Source organism: Misgurnus anguillicaudatus, chromosome 12 (genome assembly GCF_027580225.2).
Source record: "Misgurnus anguillicaudatus chromosome 12, ASM2758022v2, whole genome shotgun sequence".
Taxonomy (NCBI): domain Eukaryota; kingdom Metazoa; phylum Chordata; class Actinopteri; order Cypriniformes; family Cobitidae; genus Misgurnus; species Misgurnus anguillicaudatus.
The window spans coordinates 40,683,000-40,706,094 of record NC_073348.2 but is presented as its reverse complement, the minus strand read 5'-3'; the positions used below and the strand labels follow the sequence as shown (position 1 = coordinate 40,706,094).

Sequence of the window (23,095 nt, the reverse complement as noted above, 5' to 3'; positions counted from 1 at the left end):
CTGTGTGCAAGCTGAACATTATTAATCATTTTTTGTTTCACTTTATCAGTAACACTTGAATCCTTTCAAATCGATCGAAAATTTTCAGATAATTCAATGATTAACTATAAATATATTCATAGACTAAAGACTCTTGCGCTCCAATGAGCTTCTGTCTCATCTTGACACGGATTTAGGATTAAACTGAAATGTCATTACGACTGCCACTAGGGGGCAAACTCCGACAGTCGTGTCCAAATGTAGTGTACAATATTTTTTTTAAATGCATGTTTTTTAATATATGACCGAGTTATAACATATATATATATATATATGAAGAGTTTGGTTCCAAAACGCAATAAACGCCATTTTTGAAAAAAATGAGTTACTGCCAAAATCAGTATTATATCAGGTCAGTAGTTAAAAGTAAATTCTTAATTTTACGCAAAATCCAATATCCGCCGTGTTATTCTGTCATCTTTTCTCCCTTTTTTCCCAAAATGCGATAAACGCCACTCCTCATTTTTTACAGAACGCAATAAATCCATTTCTGAAATTACAGCCCACCAGTCACGCAATGTAAACAAGCAATGGCAGCGCGCTGAGTACACGGAGTCCTAGTTTTCCTCATCTACTTTGTACTTCGTGATCAACAAACAAAACAAAATAATACTTTAATTGCAATGATAAAACTGTGATGGTTTTCTGTGACGGGAAAGAAACGTAAGCCATCAACATCTAATAATTTCCGCGAGAGGCACTCGGGTGCTTGTTCTCCCGACTGCATCAAGCTTCTCATGCTAACACATTGACCCCAGAGGATCTTATGAAAACTTTACATTATTTTACTCAAAGTCAACGAAAATCGAGCAGGACCAAAACATTTTACAGATGATCGCAGTGAAAAATGTAAAGAGACGACGTCAAGTAACCGCAGCAATGACAGTGTTCTTAATATAACAAAGTAAGTGTTTTGGTTAATGCCATTAATGTTTATTTTTTTAGTCATTGTATGCCACTAGTCAACTAAATAAATATAAAATGGTAAAGATGAATGCACATTTATACATTGATTTAATAGATTTATAGCATTTTGAAATAAAAAACTGTCATGGATTTATTGCATTTTGTGGAAAAAATAATTCCTTTTTTTATAATAAATCTTTGAAAATCAAGTTATGGATTTGAATTTTTTATGTTTTTATAACCTAAAGATGCTATGTGAAAGTTTGTAACAGAAAATACTGGTTTTCATCTTGTCACTTTCTTGGTATAGAAAACACGTTTTTACCGAAATTTGTCAAAATGGATTTATTGCGTTTTGGAACCAAACTCTTCATATATATATATATATATATATATATATATATATATATTAGGCCTGGGCATAGATTAATCTAGATTAATCTCATACAAAATAAAAGTCATTTTTGCATAACATGAGTTTGTGCTGTGTGTAATTATTATGTATATTTAAACACACACACATACATATATATACATTTTAAAAGTGTTTTATTTATATATCTTTTTTATTTATATATGATATAGAATATATAAAAATATAAATAAATATACATACACATGTAGATGTTTCTGAAATACATACATGAATGTGTGTGTGTGTGTGTGTGTGTGTGTGTGTTTGTGTGTATTTATATATATGTATATATATTATATATAATAGGTAAAAGTAAAATATATATAAAAGGTAAAAATAGGGGTAAAAGTTTGATCATATTTACATTTTTAAAAAAGCATTTAATTCAGACTTATAGTATATATTAAGAGTATGATTTGCGGGAGGGGTTGGGGGATATTATTCCCCCCTCTGTTTTTTATATCCCTGCCTCTGATGATTTATTTTTTTATCCCCGGTGTGGAAAAAATTTATTCCCCTCATGATTAATGCTCATCAAACGGCCTAAAATAAAGATATTATATATTTATGAAAGATTTAATATAAGTAAAAACACTGCCACACAATAGTGCAAACATCAGTAAAATCTGTAATGGAGCATTACTGTAAGCGCTTCTGCACCTGTGACAATACGTGAAGTCTTTTTACCTGGACACAGGGGGTTGCAGGCCAGTTTCTGAATGGCTTGGCCTTCACAGATGGCTCCTCCGTTTAGAGGTGCTGGATTGGTACAGCTTCTTGTTCTCTTCTGATAGCCCCGGCCACAGCGACTAGAACAAACCGACCATTCGGTCCATGTAGACCAGCCTCCATTAACTGTATAAGAAAAGAGCCAGAAGAGCATTTATGTGCAGGTTAATCAAAGAGTACATTCAAATCAATGATAAGACATTCATTTATTCATAATCTTTCTTTCTTTGATGGTCATTAGAATAAATCACGAGTAAAAACAGACACGATCTTAAATGATAACAAAATTTCAATTTAGGTAATGTAACCCTGTAATATGGGAGGGGGATGTATCTGTCATGATTTGCTCTTCTACCAGCAGCTTATTCTAATCAGACCATTTCTCTCTGTCTCTCTCTCTCTCTCTCTCAGCTCCTCTGGAGGATGGATTGTGGCACATTTCTTCCAGGGATGAGCTGGGATCAAAGGTTTTTTTTGGGAACGCGACCGTGTTTAGGCCTGAATAAGCAGATGAAGGATTGTGACCACATGTCTCCAGAATCCATCACAGATATTTTACACTTTCTCTAGCATTCCCTGAACATTGGTGGTCGTCCTCTTCAGTGATATTTCTCTTTTACTGTGGACAGTAAGTAATAGTGCCGGGTTAATCCGAGCACACAAGATGAATGCAGGTTGGGGAAAAGAAGATTTTTTGCAATATCTCCAAAGAACTGAAGATGAATGAGGAAGAGGCAGTCATGCACTACACCTCACTTTTCTACTTTAAGCAAGACAAAACATCACACTCCAGCAGACTGCACTATTACCCTTTCAACCAATCACAGAGCTCGATCAACACCTGCCGTACTCTTAGCGGGACTAGACTGGAGATTGGCTGTAATTGTATTAACGTTAAAATGAGGAAGAAGGGGCAGTCAATTATAGCATGGGAAAAGAAAACATCTGCTTCCCAGCTTTAAACAGATCTGGGAATTCATCAAGAGAGAAATTGGGAAGCGTTTGCAGCAGGTGGTTTGTTGAAGAGTTTCTGAAAGAGTCGTCTCTTCTTTAGAGCGTCGCAGCAGATGCCGAGATGCGACGTCAGCTTCGTGTTGTGGGAAAAATTTACAGCATGTTATTCTTTTAACACTCAAAGAAATGTTTGAAAGCATCTGCAGGAGGGATGTCAGCATGTATCTCTCTTCTTAAAAGGCAAATTTTTCCAGCTCCAGGGAATTCTACAGCAAGAGCCGACTTTAAGAATCTTTAAAAGAGAAATACTGCAGCCCACAAAATAAAAATCAAGCTACAAAAACAGCCGGTCAAAGTTTTTTGTGGCACAGAAACAGCAGCTCCATGGGTTCTTTGGGAGTCTCTGAACTTCGTACTATTTCTGATTGGAACGATTGGCTTCATGCTATCAAAGTAAAGACTCGATCTGAATTTCAATTAGACTCGTCCTAGGTGAAAGCAATAAATAAGATGGGGATAAACTCAGATAAAGGATTATATGGAATACTGTAGAAGGATTGTGAATAATCTGTACAGCTTTATAATTCATTTATAAGGTTTTACATGCAGACTCACCGTAAACTATGACGGTCGCAGTGGTGCTTCGCCGTTTGCCAACGATATTCTTGGCCACACATGTGTAGTTAGCAGTGTCTGACAGACGGGCCTGTTTGATAATCAGGTTGTGATCGATGGTGATGTAGAAGTTTCGGTCATCTGCAGGGTCAATTATATCCTCGTTTTTCACCCATTCCACCTACAATAACAAATAATACAGCAGACTCAAACACAAGTATACATGATGATTTTGGCTTTAAAGATGAGAAATTAAAGGAACCCACATAACTGCATTCATTTGATTTGAATGTGCAAATTAGAACTCAACTGATTTATCGCTTTGTCAATTTTATTGGCCCATATGACCCTGTCGCAGATATATCTGTGATTTGCCACTGATATAAACAGTTTGATACAGAACGCATAATGCAGATAATAAGGGTGTTAAGATTTTGATTTTAAATTGAAGTCGATCGAAATTAAGTCACAACCTCGAACTTCGAATAAAAAAATGGAATCTTCGATGCTGTCACACCCCCATGTCACGTCCGGTCGGCTTGCCAAGCTTTTGTAGTGTAAACGCACATGTTGTTTAATGTTTTGAACAGTCACAGGAGACCACCTTCTCCCCGCCCATTTATCTAATCTGAGGTACTGAACACAATGTTTTACGTATTTTCTAACTTCTGGCGCGAACACACGGTGTACAGCGCTATTTTTAGCCTTTCATTGATAAAACTAAAGCAGCTGATCTCCACAGTTTCATTTTGCAAGTGTGTGAAAGTTGCGCGGTCTAATTTCATTAATTGCCACATATGCATGTACAAAACACTGTGCAGCATGTTTACTTAAAACACAAGCAGCGGACTCCGACATAATATTACTTCGCGTCCATAAACTCATCATTACTCCCGCTTGCCTTTAAATGACAAGGTGCAAAGTACTGACCGGAATGTTCATCTGACAGGAACAGAAAATTTTGTTTTATCAGGTATGAGCGTGTACCATATTTTTCCACTGGCAGCACAACTAACATGGCAGGGCATCTCCGAGTTCAGGTCAGACATTATATTTCATAAAAGTCTAGTCTAAAAATGGCATAGCATTTTCGTGCTTTAAAAAAAAAGGTAAAAATCGAGAATCGAATCGTATCATGACATTAGAATCGATTTTTTTTTTAAATAATGTAATCGAATCGAGGATTTGGAGAATCGTGAGAACCCTAGCAGATACGTGCTTGTACACAGTGTAATTACTTAGTCTGTCCAGCAGAGCATGCACCATTGTTTACTGCTGCCGACGACCCAAGTCACTATAACACCAACAGAAGTGGTGTCTTCACGACATCAAATGCAAACTCAACAATTTTCGCAAGTAGGTTACATACAAAGTCAATGCAAAGATGCGAATAGAAGCGAACTCTCTGGGGCGATGCGAATGACACGAATTGGGCGGTGCAATTGCCACGAAAAAAAAAAACATGCGCTATTTGCCTATTAATGTCTTCACACAAATTGAAAATATTCGCACGACAAGTTAAATCCCTTGAGTAATCTAGAACGAGGATTGTATATTTTTGTGCTGTATGTTTTCTATATACAATACCAGTCAAAAGTTTGGACACACTTCCCATACTGGTACTGTACTAATACACATATAAAATATCGTCCCATATATTTTTTTACTTCCTAATAACCCCCCCAAAAAACATATCGGTCGGGCTCTTGAATAAATCAATACCACAGATATAAAGGTGGATTTCTCCTTATTTTAATCTTCATATTGTGACAGAAGTGATGATGTGTGAAAATGGACTTCCATAAAATGTCAATATTGATTTTGTTCCTAGTTTATATTTCCCTGAACATCATTACACCGGCCGTATGGACGCATCGTGAAAGAAAAACTGTATGCTATTTGGTACATGAAGGACCTTTGACCTTTAAATATGAGTCTCTGTTTATAAATGCTCCCAGTACTGAACCGGAGGTCATATTAGGAGAACAAGTGACTCTTTTATTTGACTTTAAATCATACAGAGTGTTCAGAAGAACAGATTCTGTCCAGTAAAACAAATCCTCTCATTTCGTTCTCTCTCGAGGGCATCTGGACCTGAGATGAGCACTGGAGGAAGATCAATGCTGACCAATCACACGCTGAGTTTGCCTACAGTAGATGAGCATATCATTGACAATTCAGGTTGGGCTTGAACCAGAAAGCAAAGCTAAACCTTAGCAACACCTTTCAGACAAACTACTGAACACACACAATAACATCTGCTGTGTATTTGGTCTTTTAAATTTTATATTTTCATACAGATAACGACATTTTTGCGTTCCTGCAACTATCAAATCAAAATATCCCTGTTTTACAAAAGTAAAAAATGCCAAGCACAACTCCCATACATGCATTCTGTTCTCCCATCCATTAGGAAATGATGAATTATTTCCCATAATTTGATTTACTTTGCCTCTAAAAATAGCATGATATATGCTCTCCTGCTTTCATTAATGGGATCGTCTGCTGATAAAAACCAAGTATTGCATATGATGTGCAATTTTCATTTTGATCATCTTCCATTATTGTTTATTAATATTTAATCTCTTGGATGTGGTGCGGGTGACTGTGTGGACATTAGGGCAGAGCGGTCACACAGAAGAGATATTCAATAACATGCACTAAACCGAGTCCATTCCCAACCCAACAGATCCAGATCGGTCCAATCCAGAGATCCAATAATCAAACAAATGTAAAGCGGCTTTGTGACGTGGTGTGAATGATATTAAATTGAATTGATGTGGATTTTTCATACAATCCTGTGATGTAATCAAGAAAACGGCACCATTTAGAGGAATGCGGAAGACCAAAAATCAATGAGGATTACCCACAAATCCACTGGGTATACGGCTTGCCACAGTGATTATATGCCACCCTCGAATTACTCAAGAAAATAGACAAACACAACCGATGCAGGCCGTTCAGATGGACAGAGACGATGAAATAAACATCACTTAATATTTTGTGTTTTGCACATAAACTTAAAAAATCTTTATTTAACTTTAAGCATATAAAATTACGGAGCCCTTAAGGGGACATGGAGTAAAAATAAAATAAAAGTTTAGTTTCGCGTGCGCACGCGATAGTTTCAGATGCGCACGCAAAACTAAACTTTTATTTAAATGTGAAACTCTAAGTGAAACTTTCGCATGCGCACGTGAAACTACCGCGTTTAGTGAGCATGCAAAACTAAACCTATAAAAAATCTGCACATGAAGGTTTCGCGTGAGCACATGAAACTAAACTTTAGATTTTACTCTAATGTCACCTTAAGCCATTAAACTTAAACATTAAAGTGAAATAAACTTAAAATGATAAGTACATCTTGTAAGAAATACCCATAATCCTTTGTGCATGAATATTTCGCTTTTTCACAGAATAAGAACTGTTATGAACTTTAACTACTTAAAAACTTTGTTTTGTTATAAATTATAATTTAGTGAAGTCTTGAAATTAAAAAATTAAATTAACTGAACTTGCTTAATTACTAGAAATTTTAAGTTAAATGTACTTTTGTTTTAGTTCACATTACTTAATTTTTTAGGGTAATAACTTTCCTCCATTTTCTTAAGTAAATTCAACCAATGATGTTATTTCTGCCGTCGGCACCTGAGCGTCACCATCTTAAGGTATCTGTACATTTTTGTGAGATGAGCCTTCACTTGGTGTTATTGCAGTGAACCAACCCAATGCCAAACATAATCTGCTGGTTCCTAACGGTAAGTGAGAGCTTGCTATACACTCAGGAATGAGGTGGTTACCAGGAAACAAGAGTATAAAGTAGACAGATATTAGGTTTCCTAAAGAGATTTTTCACTCCATCCATTAAGAGTTTAAAGTGCTGGTGCATGATGAGTGAAACTAGAAGAGACAAAAGCATGACGTAGATTCTCCATGAGTCACGTATGAACCCCTGCCATTCACATCAATCTTCAACATATCAACCAGAGAAACCCAGAGTAACAACACAAAAGAACAGCAGGTGATGACTTTTCATTATCATCAGCAACTCTTCAGTGTTTTACAGTGTGAGAGTTAAAAACAGAAACAAACAGACTTCTCTTCAGGATATAAAATCTGCACAACTACACAAAAACAGGCACATATTCCCATACAGACCTGTACTGACAGATATTTACAACAGTTTACTTATTCATCTGGATACTTCAATAATCATCTGTGTTGGGTATCCTAAACTAAATTTTATAATAAACTTTTCCCATTTCTTTGGCCAGAAATATATTTTAAATATATGCTAAATACATTTTGTAGAAAGTAAAGCCTAATTAAATATATTTTTGAATTTGAACATATATTTAGTTTAACCTTTATATATTTTATATATTTCTAAATGTATTTCAGGGGCAACAAATACATTTCAAAATTTGCAATCCATATGGCAAGAAATGTGTTCTTGGCCAAAGTATATTTTATATATAAAATACAAATTAATTTTATAAAGTAGGCTATATTTTTGCAGAAAATATATTTAATTTTAACATATTCAAATCAGTTATTTTAAAAAGTTTTGTATATATAATATAAATAAATTTTTTCTTCCAATGCGACGTGAATATATTTCCTTGGTTTGAAATATATGGAGGGCTAAATATATATTTTAAATGATTTAAAATATATTTATGTTTAAAATATATTTAAAAATATACAAATATGCTAAATATATTGGTGAACAATATTTTAGGTAAACATACTCCAAAATGTATTTCATCAAATATTTTTTGGCCATTTATTGTATGTTTTAAAAAATATATTCTAAAATGTTTGCAGTATGGGTTACAACATATATCACAACATACATGTGCCAGATATGTTTGCTACACTCTTAATACGGTTGTATTCAAATAATACATCTCTGTGTTATTATTGGAACACTTGTGTTGTACCTTTTATTTATTTGAACACAAAATCAACACAAAATGACACATAATGTGTTAAATAGGATAACACAAAACAATGTGTAAAAAATGAACACATCCTTTCTTAGAGTGTTTATAGAAATAATTTAAGGTTGTTTTCACAAACACAAAGTTTTTTCCCTGTCGTGACTTGTTTGAGTCGTGTCCCGTGTTAGATTCTTACTCAACTTTCACACATGTAAATAAGACAGCAGTTGTGATGTGTAAGAGCGATCGCTGTCATCACTGAACAGACGTTGAGTTAAATCAGCTCATAATAACTTCAGCATGTGTGGTCGTCTGTGATCAGAGGTAATTATGAGCTAAACATAAGAGACGAACACACTGGACAACAATCTATTCGGTAAAAAAATCTAATATTACGACAAATGTGTGCGGCAGCATTCTTGTGTACGTCTATACGACACACAAACATGCGTTTGTGAGAAACTGATTTTTCTTTTCATTCTGAGACGGTTCAGCAGAGAATCCGAGAAGGAAAACTAACGTTGAATATTTTTTGTGCTTCTGATACTGAATAGTGAATGTGTGTTATGAGCGACTGCAAGGTCGTTTCTATGCTGTTGGATAAAAGCTTTTGCTCAATGAATAGATGTTTCTAAATACCGTGTTTTTACTAGGGTGTTGTTACAGTAAGTGTGATTTTAAGAGGTTGTTTATTCCTAAGAGTCTCTTTGATATTCTGATGTGACTCAAGAAGTTACAGTATGTGATTGTGTTCAATAGGATCAAAAGATCTTCTAGAAGAGTAACATCACATCATATCTCTCTTCTGCAGGACTCATGATGTGAGGATCGTTCATGTCTATAACCAGAAATTTTAAACTGAGTGGACTTCAATGCATAATCTCAAATTACATCATTTTACAATATAGTAGTGATTAAATGGATTGAGTCATGGATTGAATCATTTTTGGATCAGCAAAAGCAGGAAATAAGGAAAATAAAAACAAATCAAGAAATTACAAGCATATGAAAACAGAAAAGATCCAAAATAAAGTCTAACGGTAGTATTTAGGAACAGAAATAGAATAAAATCAATAAAAATATTCTTTAAATGAAAAATAATTCATCTTTTTAAAGCCACAAAATTGATTTTCCCTTTCTTCTGTGTTTGCGTGCTTTTGAAACTCGCGTCTCCGTGCGCTTATGAATGTGTGTTCATTTCAGTATGTTTGTGCATCGTGCACACAGAAAACGATTAACTTTAACATCTTATTGCGTTCAAATTGTTTAAAACAGCTTGAATGTTAACAAAAACACATGCACATGATAAACTTTCTATATTAATAGTTATTTATTTCTAAATGATGCGTATTTGAGGGATTATTATTAAAGAGATTATCATAATCTATGCGTGACTTCTTTTGCTTTCCACAAAAATATTTTCTTCTGGCTGGGTGGGCCAGCCATCAATCTGAGTGGGCCGGTGCCACCCTGACCCTTATGTAGCCTCGCCACTGACTGGAGGAGATACACACTGAGATATAGTTTCATTACTATGAGCCTTGACTTATCAAACAGCACTGATATAAGAAACCGAAAGAAGGCTTCATTTACACCTGCACTTTTCTTTAGTTAGTAATGTTTCTGTAACTCAACTGGTAAAGCAGTGCGTTAGCAGCACAAAGGTTGTGGGTTTGATACCCAGGAAACTTACTGATTAAAAATCTTCTGTAAGTCACTTTGAATAAAAGCATTTGCTAAATGCATAAATGTAAATGTAAAAGATGCAGGGCAGCAGGCAGACAGACAGCTTGTGTTCTGATCGGCAGCAGATCTCCTGTGTTCATATTCATGAAGGAAATTAATACAAGTGGTCATTATATAAATAGGCAGAAGCATTAGGAGACAATTATTGTTTGTGGCTCCATCAAGAGAAGCTGACATCAGTTTAATTTGGAGCAGCTGTGTGTGTGCATGTGTGTGTGTGTGTGTGTGATGGTTAGATGTCTGTATGTGACTGAACACAGACTGATGAAGGAAAACCTGCATTAATATTTAATGAGGCGCAGTAATTGCTCTAAATGACAGCAGTATTTAAATAATCTTCTGACTGATCAGAACAGGATTCACCACACTAAGCATGTGCATACTGCAGATAAATCCAGTTTTGATGTATTAAAGGTGCCAAAGAATGCATTGTAATAATCTGTTAAATTGTTCTCTGATGTCTATATAGGAGGTTTGTGTCTTTATTAAGTGCAAAAATAATCCAGAGTCAGTTTTACATGTCCATTTACAACCCTTGGATTTGTGTTTATAATGAAATGGTCTATTATTATCTTATTTGATAGGGTCATGAATAATAATGTGGAGCTCTGCTCTGATTGGCTGTTTCTCCTTCAGTAGCTCTGTGTGTGTGTAAACAGATCTTATGTTTGAGTCTGTATCAGATTTTGAGGAATAATCAATTGTTTGGAGATTGTTAAAGGCGGAGTCCACGGTGTTTGAAAAACGCTTTGGAAAAGAAGACGGGCCGACTACCAAAACACACTTATAGGCAATCAAATCAAATCAAATCAAATGCCGGGTTGCGTATGTGTGGGGCGGGTATATCAGCAGAAGGTCCAGATTCTATTGGGGTAGGGGCGTGTTTGTTTAGGTGATTTCAAATATCAACATTGGCTTTCAAACATCATGGACTCCGCCTTTAATGGACGTTTCTGAGTGATAAGTTTGTGTTTTTACAGTATGGACCTGCAAAACATAACTGTAACATCAATAGTAGAACTTCAGCCTCAATGCTAGCACATAGCATTAACTAGCATATATCATTAATTAGCATATAGCATTAATAAGCATATAGCATTAATTAGCATATAGCATTAACTAGCATATATCATTAATTAGCATATAGCATTAATAAGCATATAGCATTAATTAGCATATAGCATTAATAAGCATATAGCATTAATTAGCATATAGCATTAATAAGCATATAGCATTAATTAGCATATAGCAGTCACAACTTTGTTTTTATCATTGTAACAACATTGTACTTAATGTAATGTGTAATTTAATGTTGGGGTGTACATCTTGACTCTAACGTCACAGTTGGTGTTATGTTGTGATTGGTCTGTTTTCCAGCGCTCTTTTGTATGTACCAGGTTTACATAAGAAGGAGGAAACAATCATGTTTGAGGTTCATGACATGTCATTACCATGTACACAACTCTTATTATTCATCTATGCCGACATAAATACAGTTTTACATTCTACGGCACTTTAATGTGAATTATTCCACTGGTCTGTTGAATGCTGTCTTCTGATTGGCTGATAAATTTTCCTTGGTTATGCATTAATTGTTGATAACCGCACACCTAACTTGTCAAATGTCTTAAAAATAGGCACCAGAGCAATGTTTGTGGTAAGCGTGGTATAAGAGGAATAATTGCTTTGCACCTTGGGTGTGCATTATTTTCTTATAATTAAATGGCCCGTCGTCAACTATTCCTTACTAAATTCATGTGTGAGCGTTCATGGTGAATTTGTTTTGGTCTGTAATGCTGCTGATACCTACAAGATTCTTACAAGATGAGAAGAAATAAAAAATAGAGATTTAGCCTGCATTTCTCCTTTATAATCTCCTTTAAATTCATTAAATGCCGTCTTTTTGGATTATTCAGATGCTAGAGACATAATTACAACAAATAGGAACCATTTTAGCAAAGACAATCAAACAATTTCCAACAAAATAACACAAAAAACCCAACAAAATTGCAGTGGTATTATGATTATTTAACGTGAGAAAGCAGGCCAAGGGTTTCTGTACATACTGAGAGCCAAATGACTCGACTTAAAATTCACCGCTTTTCTGGGAAAATATTACAATCCACAGTGGGAAATCACAACCTGCAAATGCCAAACCACAGGCAGTGGCCGAAAACTCTCTCAAATTCTCTTTCTCTCTCTCTCTCTCTCTCTCTCTCTCTCTCTCTCTCTCTCTCTCTCGCACGCACGCACGCACGCACAATGTGCACCTTTGATTAATATATGAAGAGTTTCGTTGCAAAACAAGATAAATGCATTTTTTTACATTTTTGTCAAAACATGTTTATTATTATGTTATCATGTTATTATTTTGTTTTATTGTGCTACTTAGCTGTATTTTTTAAGTTATGAAGGTTTAAATCAAAACAAACCAACCGCAGTTGCATTGAAATTAATTGGAATGCACAACCAAAAAACGAGATTTCTGAACAATTAAAAAAACGGTGGTTATCTTGTTTTGCAACGAAACTCTTCATATCTCATTGTCTATAGACCAACAGCAGATAAAAGCATCATTCACTGTGGACATTTTCGCATACCCATCCGTCTTGTCTTTAGACCTCATCTGAGCACATGTGTGTGTGTTTACCTGCTTTACTTTTCTTTAATCACACCTAAAGTTTAGAAATGAACAACATATTTGCCATTTTTTTATCTGACAGAACACACATTAACAATCATGATATTCATTCTGACACTTTCTTTATGAGCTGCTAAAGAGAAACATTCAGATCACTTCTCATCTGATACTCTGTGTGACTCAATCATAAAGTGTAAAAACACAAAAAATGAGAACATTGAAAATAAAGAAGAGAACAACAGGAGATGACGGCAAAAACACGTTGTGTCTCAGTAATTCTCATTACAGCACTGTACTGTATTGTATATCTCTGCTCAGGTCAACAACATCAAGCAGTTTATAAAAATGTATGCATTATAAAACATTTCGATCAATCTGTTGAATAAGGATGATGTTTGTGACAAGAAAAATATGGAAATCTGTGCCAAATCAATGTGCATTAATATTGATATCTCCATAGTTTATACAGCAGACATTAAACAGGTTTACATGATTTCTGACTGAATGAAAAGACACAGTCAGATGAGATCTTATTGTATACAGTATCTCTATATACGCTCGATCATGTCTCAAGAAATATTTCAGTTGATGGTTTCATATCAGGACCGGACTAAGGATTATTTAGCAGACAGAGAGCCAAAGAGAAAAACAGGACTGCAGCTGTATTTAACATAAACTCACCGAAATGTTTCTGTGATGTCTCAGTTTGTGTCATGGGTTCATTAAAATTGCAGATTGTTTATAATAAATGCATAAAAATTCCCTTCAGACGTGTAATAAAACAAACCTCAAAACTGTGCCTAATGAGATACCAAAGAGTTACAAACCAACAGATGACATAAATAAAAGCTCACAAACATCTTCATAAACATATTTAGATATTTATCTCAGTCCAGTCTCTTATGCTGCATTCACATCAGCCGCGGTAAAGGCGTCAAGCGCGAGTGATTTTAATGTTAAGTCAATGTAAAGATGCATTGATACGCATCTGGAGGTCTCGCCGAAAAATCTGAACTTTGGCGAAACCGCGTTAACCAATCAGGAGCTTGCTCTAGTAGTGAAGTGATTACAGGAAGCGAGCGGAGTCGCAGAAGCCCCTCCCATGATGCAAATTTCCGCATGAATGTCTCGATGGCTAGAATTTCACGAGCGAATAAAGCGAGTAAACTGAAAATGTTCAAGCGGCAAACTAGACGCGAATTCTACAGCAATGACATAAACTTTTTAGAAAAAGACTCCAGTATTTCATATTTGTCAAAAAACGTATCTTATCTGCAACCTAAAAGTTTTTCATTCATGAAACCTAAAAGATAATTCATCATTTAACACATTTACTTTGACTTGTGAAACACAAACAGCATTAATGCACATTTACTGTCACTGAATTTAAATACCATTGTAAACAGCTCGAATGTGTTTCACAGAAAAATTAAAATCATATTAGCCTGTAGCGAGCGAACGATGACAGATTTGAAATGAAGACTAATAGATGTGAATCCCATCAAACTGGCTTTCATATTCACTGAAGATAGTTTTAAATCCTCTCACATCTCCTTGGATAAGTCTTTTCTAAATGCACCGTGGGCCTTCACCACGTGACGCTCCGTAACACCGCAGGACCCTCGGCTCGCCAAGCAACTGCCTGAATAAAAACTGCGCTGCCATGGTGACGCGTCAGCGGGTCTCAAGCGTACGGTCACCTCTGAACTCGGTCTTTATCTGAACACGCTGACAAGTGCTTTTGAGAATCCACAGAAAAGAAAAGACCAAAGGAAACCACGAGGTCTTTCAGAGAAGAGATTTAAGTCCATTTTATAGGTCTGCCAAGACCGCCGACTTAAAGGTTCATGAGAAAGACCGTCACCCGCTGGTGTCCTAGACCTTTTAAAGAAAATTGAAATAAGGAATTCATGCTTTAAAACCTCCTTACAGTTCCAGCTCTGTTAAGAGCTTGCTGATATATACAGAATATTTATATTTCATTAGACAATAAAACTTTTCATTAAACGAATCAACTTTGGCCATTATTGACGGTGCCCATATTCAAGTCTGTGTCAAAGAAAAATAAGACAGACAAAGCAAATCAGTTGATCTAAACTCTCTGTAGCAGAAACTTTTTTGAATAATGAATTATTTGTTGTGTTGATTTATGTTATATCCTTAATTAATGTTTAAGAAAAATGTTGAGGCTTTGTGGATACATCATTCAGATCTGCACTGCTAAAAAAATTTTTTTTTACAATTAATTACTAATTTTTTTAAACCATTATTTAAAATTATATAAAACTTTTATTTTAAGTATAATGTCTTTAATGATATAATCAGGTATTTTCTGTACTTAGTGTAGTGCATCACACAAATGTAGAGAGAATGGAAACATATGTGAATAACTCAAATGTGTGGCGGCTTTGAATGAAGTGCACTAATGCAGTCCCATCACATGACTGGATATAAATCACCGCTCGAGTTTTCTCCAGAGCATTCGCAGTATTTCAGAGGACTTCACTCAGTCTGCCAAGATAAATGTCTGCAGCGTGTTTGCTTTGCATGAGTTTGCGTCTGCTGGTACGGTCTGGACAGTATTAGATAAGACTGTTTCATCAGCCCGTGCTTTACGAGGGTTCAAGGCGAGTCGTAAAGGCCGGGGATTCATCTGTCGAGAACAGAAGCTGCTACAGACGAACACTTCCTAAAACACAGTCGAAAAGTTACCAACTCACCAGAGCCGTGACTTCTGCTTCAGTCCCACTGATTTCTCTTTCTCTAGAGTCATAAAAGATTGAATTATTCTGATACGCCTGAATATCAGCGTTTATTCAGCTGATGTTACACACGAGGCTTCAAAGACGAACAACATGAATGTTTGTAATGCAAGCGGTGACACGTTACATTCACTGGTGATGTTTTGAAACCCAAACAATGTTTGTCTCTTAACAGAAAACTGTCATGATAATGTGTTTCTCTTGGGACGTGTTTATGATCATATTTGCAAATAATAGACACACACGAGTGACTTCAGTTATTAAAAGGGCTGTCAGTCGATTAAAATATTTAATCTAGATTAATCGCATGATTGTCATGAGTTAACTCGCGATTAATCACAACTTAATCGCACATTTTTTCTGTTCTATATCTACCTTAATTTAACACTTTTCAAGTTTGTAATACTCTAATAAATATGAGTGTGTGGACAAATATTGATGCTTTATGCAAATGTATGTTTATTATTAGTTAAAGAGTCAGCAAAGATTGTTTAGTAAAAAATCCAGTTAAAGATTTTTTAAGGTTCAAAAACAAAATTACTGCATTCATACCTTAAAATCACTGTAAAACTAATAGATTTGGCACACACAACGTCAAAAACAATATCAATATATGTTCAACTTTTTTCTTTCTTTTATTGTTTGATTGACATTGAGACAAACATCTTACACACCAGATCAACAGTTAACCAAACATTTACTTAATATAGACATATAAGATCATATCTGCATGATTTTTTTTGTCAAAACAGATATTTTTAAAGCTGTAATTTTGTGTATGTGTGCATATATCAGGGTCACGCACCTGTGTGCATGCTTCAGATCTGTCAATCTTATCGCGCTCTTTTAACAACAAGCAAGTCCTGCACTTTATTTTCTAATTCCTGTATGTTTTAAAACCAAAATCTCAAACGAGCAAGAGATGGACACACATCATTTGTATTAAATTAAGCATTTAGGACGGTACACCTCTCAGAAAACATACAAATAAAGATAATTTAGACATTTGATGACTATTTACCGTCTAAGGCTGTGTCTCAATTTATCCAACAACAGGCTAGGCCAAGGAAATTGTGCATTGCATTAATAACGCGTTGATAAAATTAGATTGGTTAAAATGAATTTACGTTAACGCGTGATTAACGTGTTAATTTTGACAGCACTAGTTATTACATAACATCATTCAATAACGCAAACATAATACATAATGTAAAAAGATCTCAGATGATCAAATAAAAACATATTTAATCCTTCACAACAGTGTCAAAGAAATGCTGCTTACAGTAAAGCAACACAGTTAAATTTACCGTGTTTGTTTGAAAATGCAGATCAAATCTGGATAAAAAATGACAATAAAAAAATTAAGGTATTTCAGGATATCATAATAATAGGGCTGCATAACGATGAATCGCGACTAATCGTTTGCAAAATAAAAGGTTTTTGTTTACACATAAATATTTCTTAAATATATACATGCATGTGTGTGTGTGTATTTATATATACATAATTATTATACACAGTAAGCACATAAACGTATAATCTGCAAACGATTAGTCACGATTAATCGTTATGCAGCATTATTACAATATAATTCAAGTACATATTGTAAGAAAGTTTTGCTCATCATCACATTCCCTCTCTTACTAAAACACTCCATCTGTTTCTGTGAGATAGCAAAGATTTTACACTAGAATGAAACGATGACTGAATATTTTGATACCGACACAACCGCAAGCCAACAGTGTCTGTTTAGATCAGTTCTCAAATGTCATGACTGTGACAGTCTAAGATAATGCGTCACACTATCTGCAGAAGCATGTCATAAATAAACTCATTATTAGTATTATATATACACAGAACTGTATACAACATATATATATCCCTGCCAAACCCTAAACACTGATGTAAGAGGAGGAGTAAGACAGCAAGAAGAGAGACAGGTGGGTGAGATCAGAGATGTTTGTTCTTTCACTTACAAACGCAGTTAATCAGTGTAATGGAAGTGTTTCTTTACTTTAAGAAGGAGCGTCGTCTGGCTGTCAGTCCTGATCCACAAACACATCTCACGTTTACTTTGTTGTGCTGTTAGCGGCGCTGACACTGATGTGTACTGATGTGCTGTCTGTCTGTGCTAACCTTTGCTCCGCCTCACACTGGACTGAGATCAGACCCAACTCATGCATACTAACTCATGCCAACACTCCAACAGATGCGCAGGGGCGGTGTGCCACACACATACATACACAAATCCCACATGCACTTCTACACATCCACCTACCTCTGACTTATGAATAGAGCACCCAAAAAAATATTTGTTGATTTTACAAAAATGTTGCATTTTGTTACAGTGAAAACTAAAATGGACTTCTGTGTGTTCAGGAATCCTCTTAATAAACTCACAAAATGAACGGAAATAAATGAAAGGTTTTATTCTTCATCGCCTTTTCTGTGTCTGAGTGTAATTACCCAGAAGGCCGTTCTGTTACTTTATGCCATTAACAGCAGTCATGCAGCTCTGAGTGTTTATCACTGCCCTGCGGTCGCATGTTTACTGTCTCTTACTAAACTCAATCTGTGTCTGAACTTCATTTCTGACCTTTTACTCATCATTACACACCTAAATGCTTCATGTCATCTACATAAGTGCTAGAGAAACAGACCGTGATGATGGACAGGTAAAGAGATACACACTGTTATACACAGACCACCACTGGATTTATATTTATCATGATCTTTGAATTTACAATTCTGATGGCTTTGTGATGACTTTAACTCTTTCCCCACCATTGACAAGATAACTCATTAATTAAGAGAAAACACTTCCCTGCCAATGACGAGAATTTCCGGCTTTCGCAATACCGCTATTATCCAAATTATACAAACCGGAAGTAACGCCTCACGTGAAAAAGAAACAACTCTGTGTATGTTTTAAAGATCACTCTGAATCTAAACTCTATCAAAAGCCCTTCACAAAAATGGAATTATCTCAGCTTTTTGCTCAAAATTGGGTGTTTTTGAAGAAATCTACCCATATTTGTGATAAAAAGAGAACTACTGAAGGTAGGATGAAACTTTTTTTTTTTGAAAGCAGAGGGTCTGTTCTTTCATTTGCTATATTGTTTGTTTATATAATTAAAGAAGAACATTTTCTGGAAGGCATTAAACTTTTGTGAAAATCATGAGTTAATAGCAACAATTAAGAACAAGTAATAACTTTAAACTGAATCATTGGTCAATTACCAAAAAAAATTCTAATCAAAATATAAAAGTTTGTGGAAAATGTAAAATTATAAGTATATTTTTGCAGTTAAAAATATTTTTAGTTTACAGGCTTGTAACATAAAAAGTTTTCTTCCAATGCAACGTGAATATAAGTGCTTTAAAATATATTTATTTTTAAAATATATTTTAAAATATACAAAAAATCGCCAAAAAATATTGGTGAAAAATACATTTTTGTAAACATATTTCATATTTTTCGTATTTTGTAAATAAAAAAAAAATAAAATTATATTTGAATTTTTTTTTTTGCCTGAAAACATCAAAGCAAAATTGTCATAAACTTTTTCTCGCCGCCGTTTTTCACCAGCATTTTAAATGATGTTCACAAAAATGTTATGCCTTTTAGAAAATGTTCTTCTTAAAATATACAAACACAATATATCAAATGAAAGAACAGAAAAAAACACGTTTCTTCCTACCCTCATTTGTTCTCTTTTTATCACCTCTCAAATATGGGTCGGTTTCTTCAAAAAGACCAAATTTTTTGCAAAAAGCTGAGATAATTAAATTTTTGTAAATGACTTTTGTTAGAGATCAGATTCAGAGCGATGATCAAAACATACACAGAGTTTTTACTGTTTTTGGAACAGTGGATGCTTCAGTGTTTTATAAGTTGGGTAAGAGCGACACCTAGTGAATAACAGCAGAAATATGGATTTCTGTAAAAACTCATCATTGACAGGGAAGCTTATTTGATGAGACAACTCATCAATAGCGGGGAAATTAAGTTGAAGCATCCAAATATCACAAAAAGAAGTCGTCTGGTATGTTATTGCATCGGCAGTAACTGTGTTTGAAAAAGCATCGTTCCACAAACAAATGGTAAAAAAGAGAGAAAATAACTTCAACAACTTATGCCAAGTGAAAGTTAGCCACACCATCTGTGATGCACAATTTTCTCCAGCACAAATGAGTTTTAATGCGAAAGTGAGACACGCAGTCTATCTGCTGCCAAAGACTCCTGTGTGTTGATACAGGTCCTACATCTTTAAAATGAGAAATTGTTCCCCTGGCGGGGTGCAAACAGCTCCCTTTAGATTTCACTCCATTTGTTCCATCAGCATTTTCACCTGCAATAAAAGCGTCAGGGTTCTGGTCACTTAACTTTGCCTTTTCCAGGTCAAGCGTGGGTCCTTGAGCGGAATCAAAGGAAACGTCTCACGAACTCAAGTCAACATAATCCCCGGAGAGATTGAGCTCATCTATTGAACTCTTTCATTTCTATAAATACAGACTGTGTGTTTGATGAAGTCATGATGTTTAATCACTCAACTATTATGAACTGCCACCCAAAACACCTAAGCAACCACACAGCAAGATCCTGGCAAGCACACCATATTATGACAGACCACCCAAATTATATTATTGACTACTTGGTCCTTGATGTCACATGCTTCCGCACCACCATTTAGTGCCTTATTTAGCTATAATAAGTGAAAAATCTAAGTAAATATGTATGTTTTTATCCAATTAGTCGATTAATCTGAAAAATAATCGGCAGAATAATCGATTATGAAAAGAATCGCTAGTTGCACCCATAGACCATTCCATATTACGGCAAACACAATACATTTTCTTCAGACAATACACCAATCTATTAAAATTCGGATCATAAAATTATAATAAACCATTTCCACATTTATATTGATTTTCCCCACCCAAACAAGTCATAAACAAACTTGTCCTGCAACCACAAAAAGTCAAGTGGTCATTCAGTGATCTTTAAAAAGCATTTGATGACAGCCTGGCCTTCAGGAAATATACAAACCTACATTTGAAAAGCAAACATCACTGCAGGAAAACATCACTGCTGCTTATCTGCACACGACCAAATGTTCAAACTTCTCCCTGCGGCACTTTCTCCTATTAAAAGCTTCTGCTGATCATTTAAACGCACACGCACGCACACACGCGCACACCTCAACCCTTTAACTCAACACAGTGTTAAATACACAACAGTAGTGCTTACAACACAACACAACACATTAAGACGGTAAAGAGGTAGAGAAAAACTCATCCTGAGGTGTTAAACCTCCTTCACCTTCAGTCTGTTCAGTTAGTTTATCCTGCAGGAGGATCTTTCCCTGACGCTTTGGGAAAAGGACTAAACATCCTTTACCGGCACCATCATTAATCGTGTTTAGCAAAAATTTCTTCTGTCATTAGGACGAGTTTGTCTGACAGCTACAATCGATGTCACAATCAATGCGCGCAGTGGAGCTAAATGTGAATGAACAGCTGGCCACGGAGGTAAATGTTTCTCAATGAAGTCTGACATTTGTGTGCAGAAGAAGCTGCTCTCGGTTTAAGCACACGCTCATCTCTAATGTGGCATTAAACTGATCAGTGATCAGTATGAGCTCATACCTCAGCTGCAGGTATTCCTTCAGGTGGGCGGCACTGCAGAAGCACTTCCTGTTCCAGTGACACTTCCTTTCCCAGCGGCTCCTGATCAAAGGTTTTCCTCAGATCTATAAACAAACAACACACAAAGAAATTTTAAAGATAAAAGATATTTAGATATGTTGCTTTCAATCATATATTAATGTATAAAGTGCTGTATAAGGGCCATTCCACTGAATCTGTGACATTGCATGTTGTAACTCATTAAAATTTAGGTTTTATCTTTTAAAACACTAAATCTAATAACACTTTCAAAATGAGCATTGGTCAATGTTGGGTAACTAGTTTATTTTTTAACATGTTTTTTTAATGGAGAATTTTTGGTAAGGACTTACCAAGTTTTTAGCATAAATTTAGCAAATACATGAGATGCATTAAATATTTGCTAAAAGACACAGAGCAAATTGTAGTGGTTTACCATTTTTTTAAATTTAAAAATAAACCAATAACTTTAAAGAAGTAATATAGGCAACTGAACATTAAGATTGACATTCACAGTCATAGCATCAAAATCATAAAATATACAGAAAAGAAAAAAAAGGAAAGCAACTTTAGATCTTCACATGACCTTCAGAAGATCCAGATGATGAAACACCTCTTGAAAATGTTTTTTTTTTGTGGGATATTTCGAGATTTTCAGGGTAACAGGACTGAGTGAAATGACTAAAATGTGCATTTTATCTAAAATATTATGACTTTTCCAATGGTGAACAATATTTAAAGCAAAGATGGCATATGGAGCCACACAATGTATGCCAAAAATAAAGATATCTGAAGAATTTTTATGCTCTATATTTAAAGGAAAAGTGTAGAGAAAGAAAGCAAAGATGAATAAAAATTTATGTTTTATGTAGTTATTATTCATGTTTTATATTATATCCTTTAAATTTCGTGTTAGATTTACACGCAGGACACTTTGCTTAATAATAAAATGTATTTTAGAGTTAAATTTTTTTTTTTAGCATTTTTATACCTGGGGTGGTTTCCTAGACAAGGTTTATCCTAGTCCTAGACTGAAATGCATGTTTGAGCAGCCTTTATTTAATTTTTATCTTGCCCTGATATGGTATGTTTGTAAAAAGTCCTAATAAAATTAAAGACTAGCCCTGGCTTAACTTAAACCCTGTCCAGAAAACCACCCCATAAAACCGATTCGGTGGAATGGTCATAAATGGTGACCTGAAAGGGGCAAAACATACTTTAAATTACATTTGTTATAGCATGCACAACAAAAACCTGCAAAAATAAATGTTACAACATTTTAAATATTTTTCATTAAAGTTCATCTTGTTTTATTGGAAGAAATAACAGATTAGTTGATGATTGCAACCCTAAATCTAACCGAGTCTTTCCTCAAAAACCTCCTCACAGATCATAGTAACCTGCAGGAATACTGATCTGTATTAAAGGCTTCATTCAGATGCTGCCCATCTCGCTGTGACTTCTACTTTCTTCAGTACATATTTGACTTGGAGCTTGAATAAAGTATGGCAGGTCTGAGAACAGTGTTGCAGCACATGCTAATGACTGATTTTAACAAGGATGTGTAATGAGTTTTATGCTCCTTGCTGCATATTAATTTCATTAAACACTTCAATTGTACGCAAGAAATAAAACAGAACCCTTCATAATCCAGCTGCATGTATTTTAAGTATACACA

The 23,095-nt window shown here is 35.0% G+C and overlaps 1 protein-coding gene across 2 annotated transcripts in view; it reads right to left on the bottom strand.

Annotated features, from left to right (window-relative positions):
• The window catches only part of unc5cb (unc-5 netrin receptor Cb), a 144,386-nt gene that overhangs the window by 28,713 nt on the left and 92,578 nt on the right, over positions 1–23,095 (bottom strand). For both annotated transcript variants that reach the window (XM_055207373.2, XM_055207372.2), the window contains 3 exons: positions 21,400–21,503; positions 3,659–3,839; positions 2,048–2,215 (listed from right to left, as the gene is read on the bottom strand). In XM_055207373.2, coding sequence (XP_055063348.1) covers positions 2,048–2,215; positions 3,659–3,839; positions 21,400–21,503 — 453 coding nt within the window. The remainder of the gene's footprint in view (positions 1–2,047; positions 2,216–3,658; positions 3,840–21,399; positions 21,504–23,095) is intronic.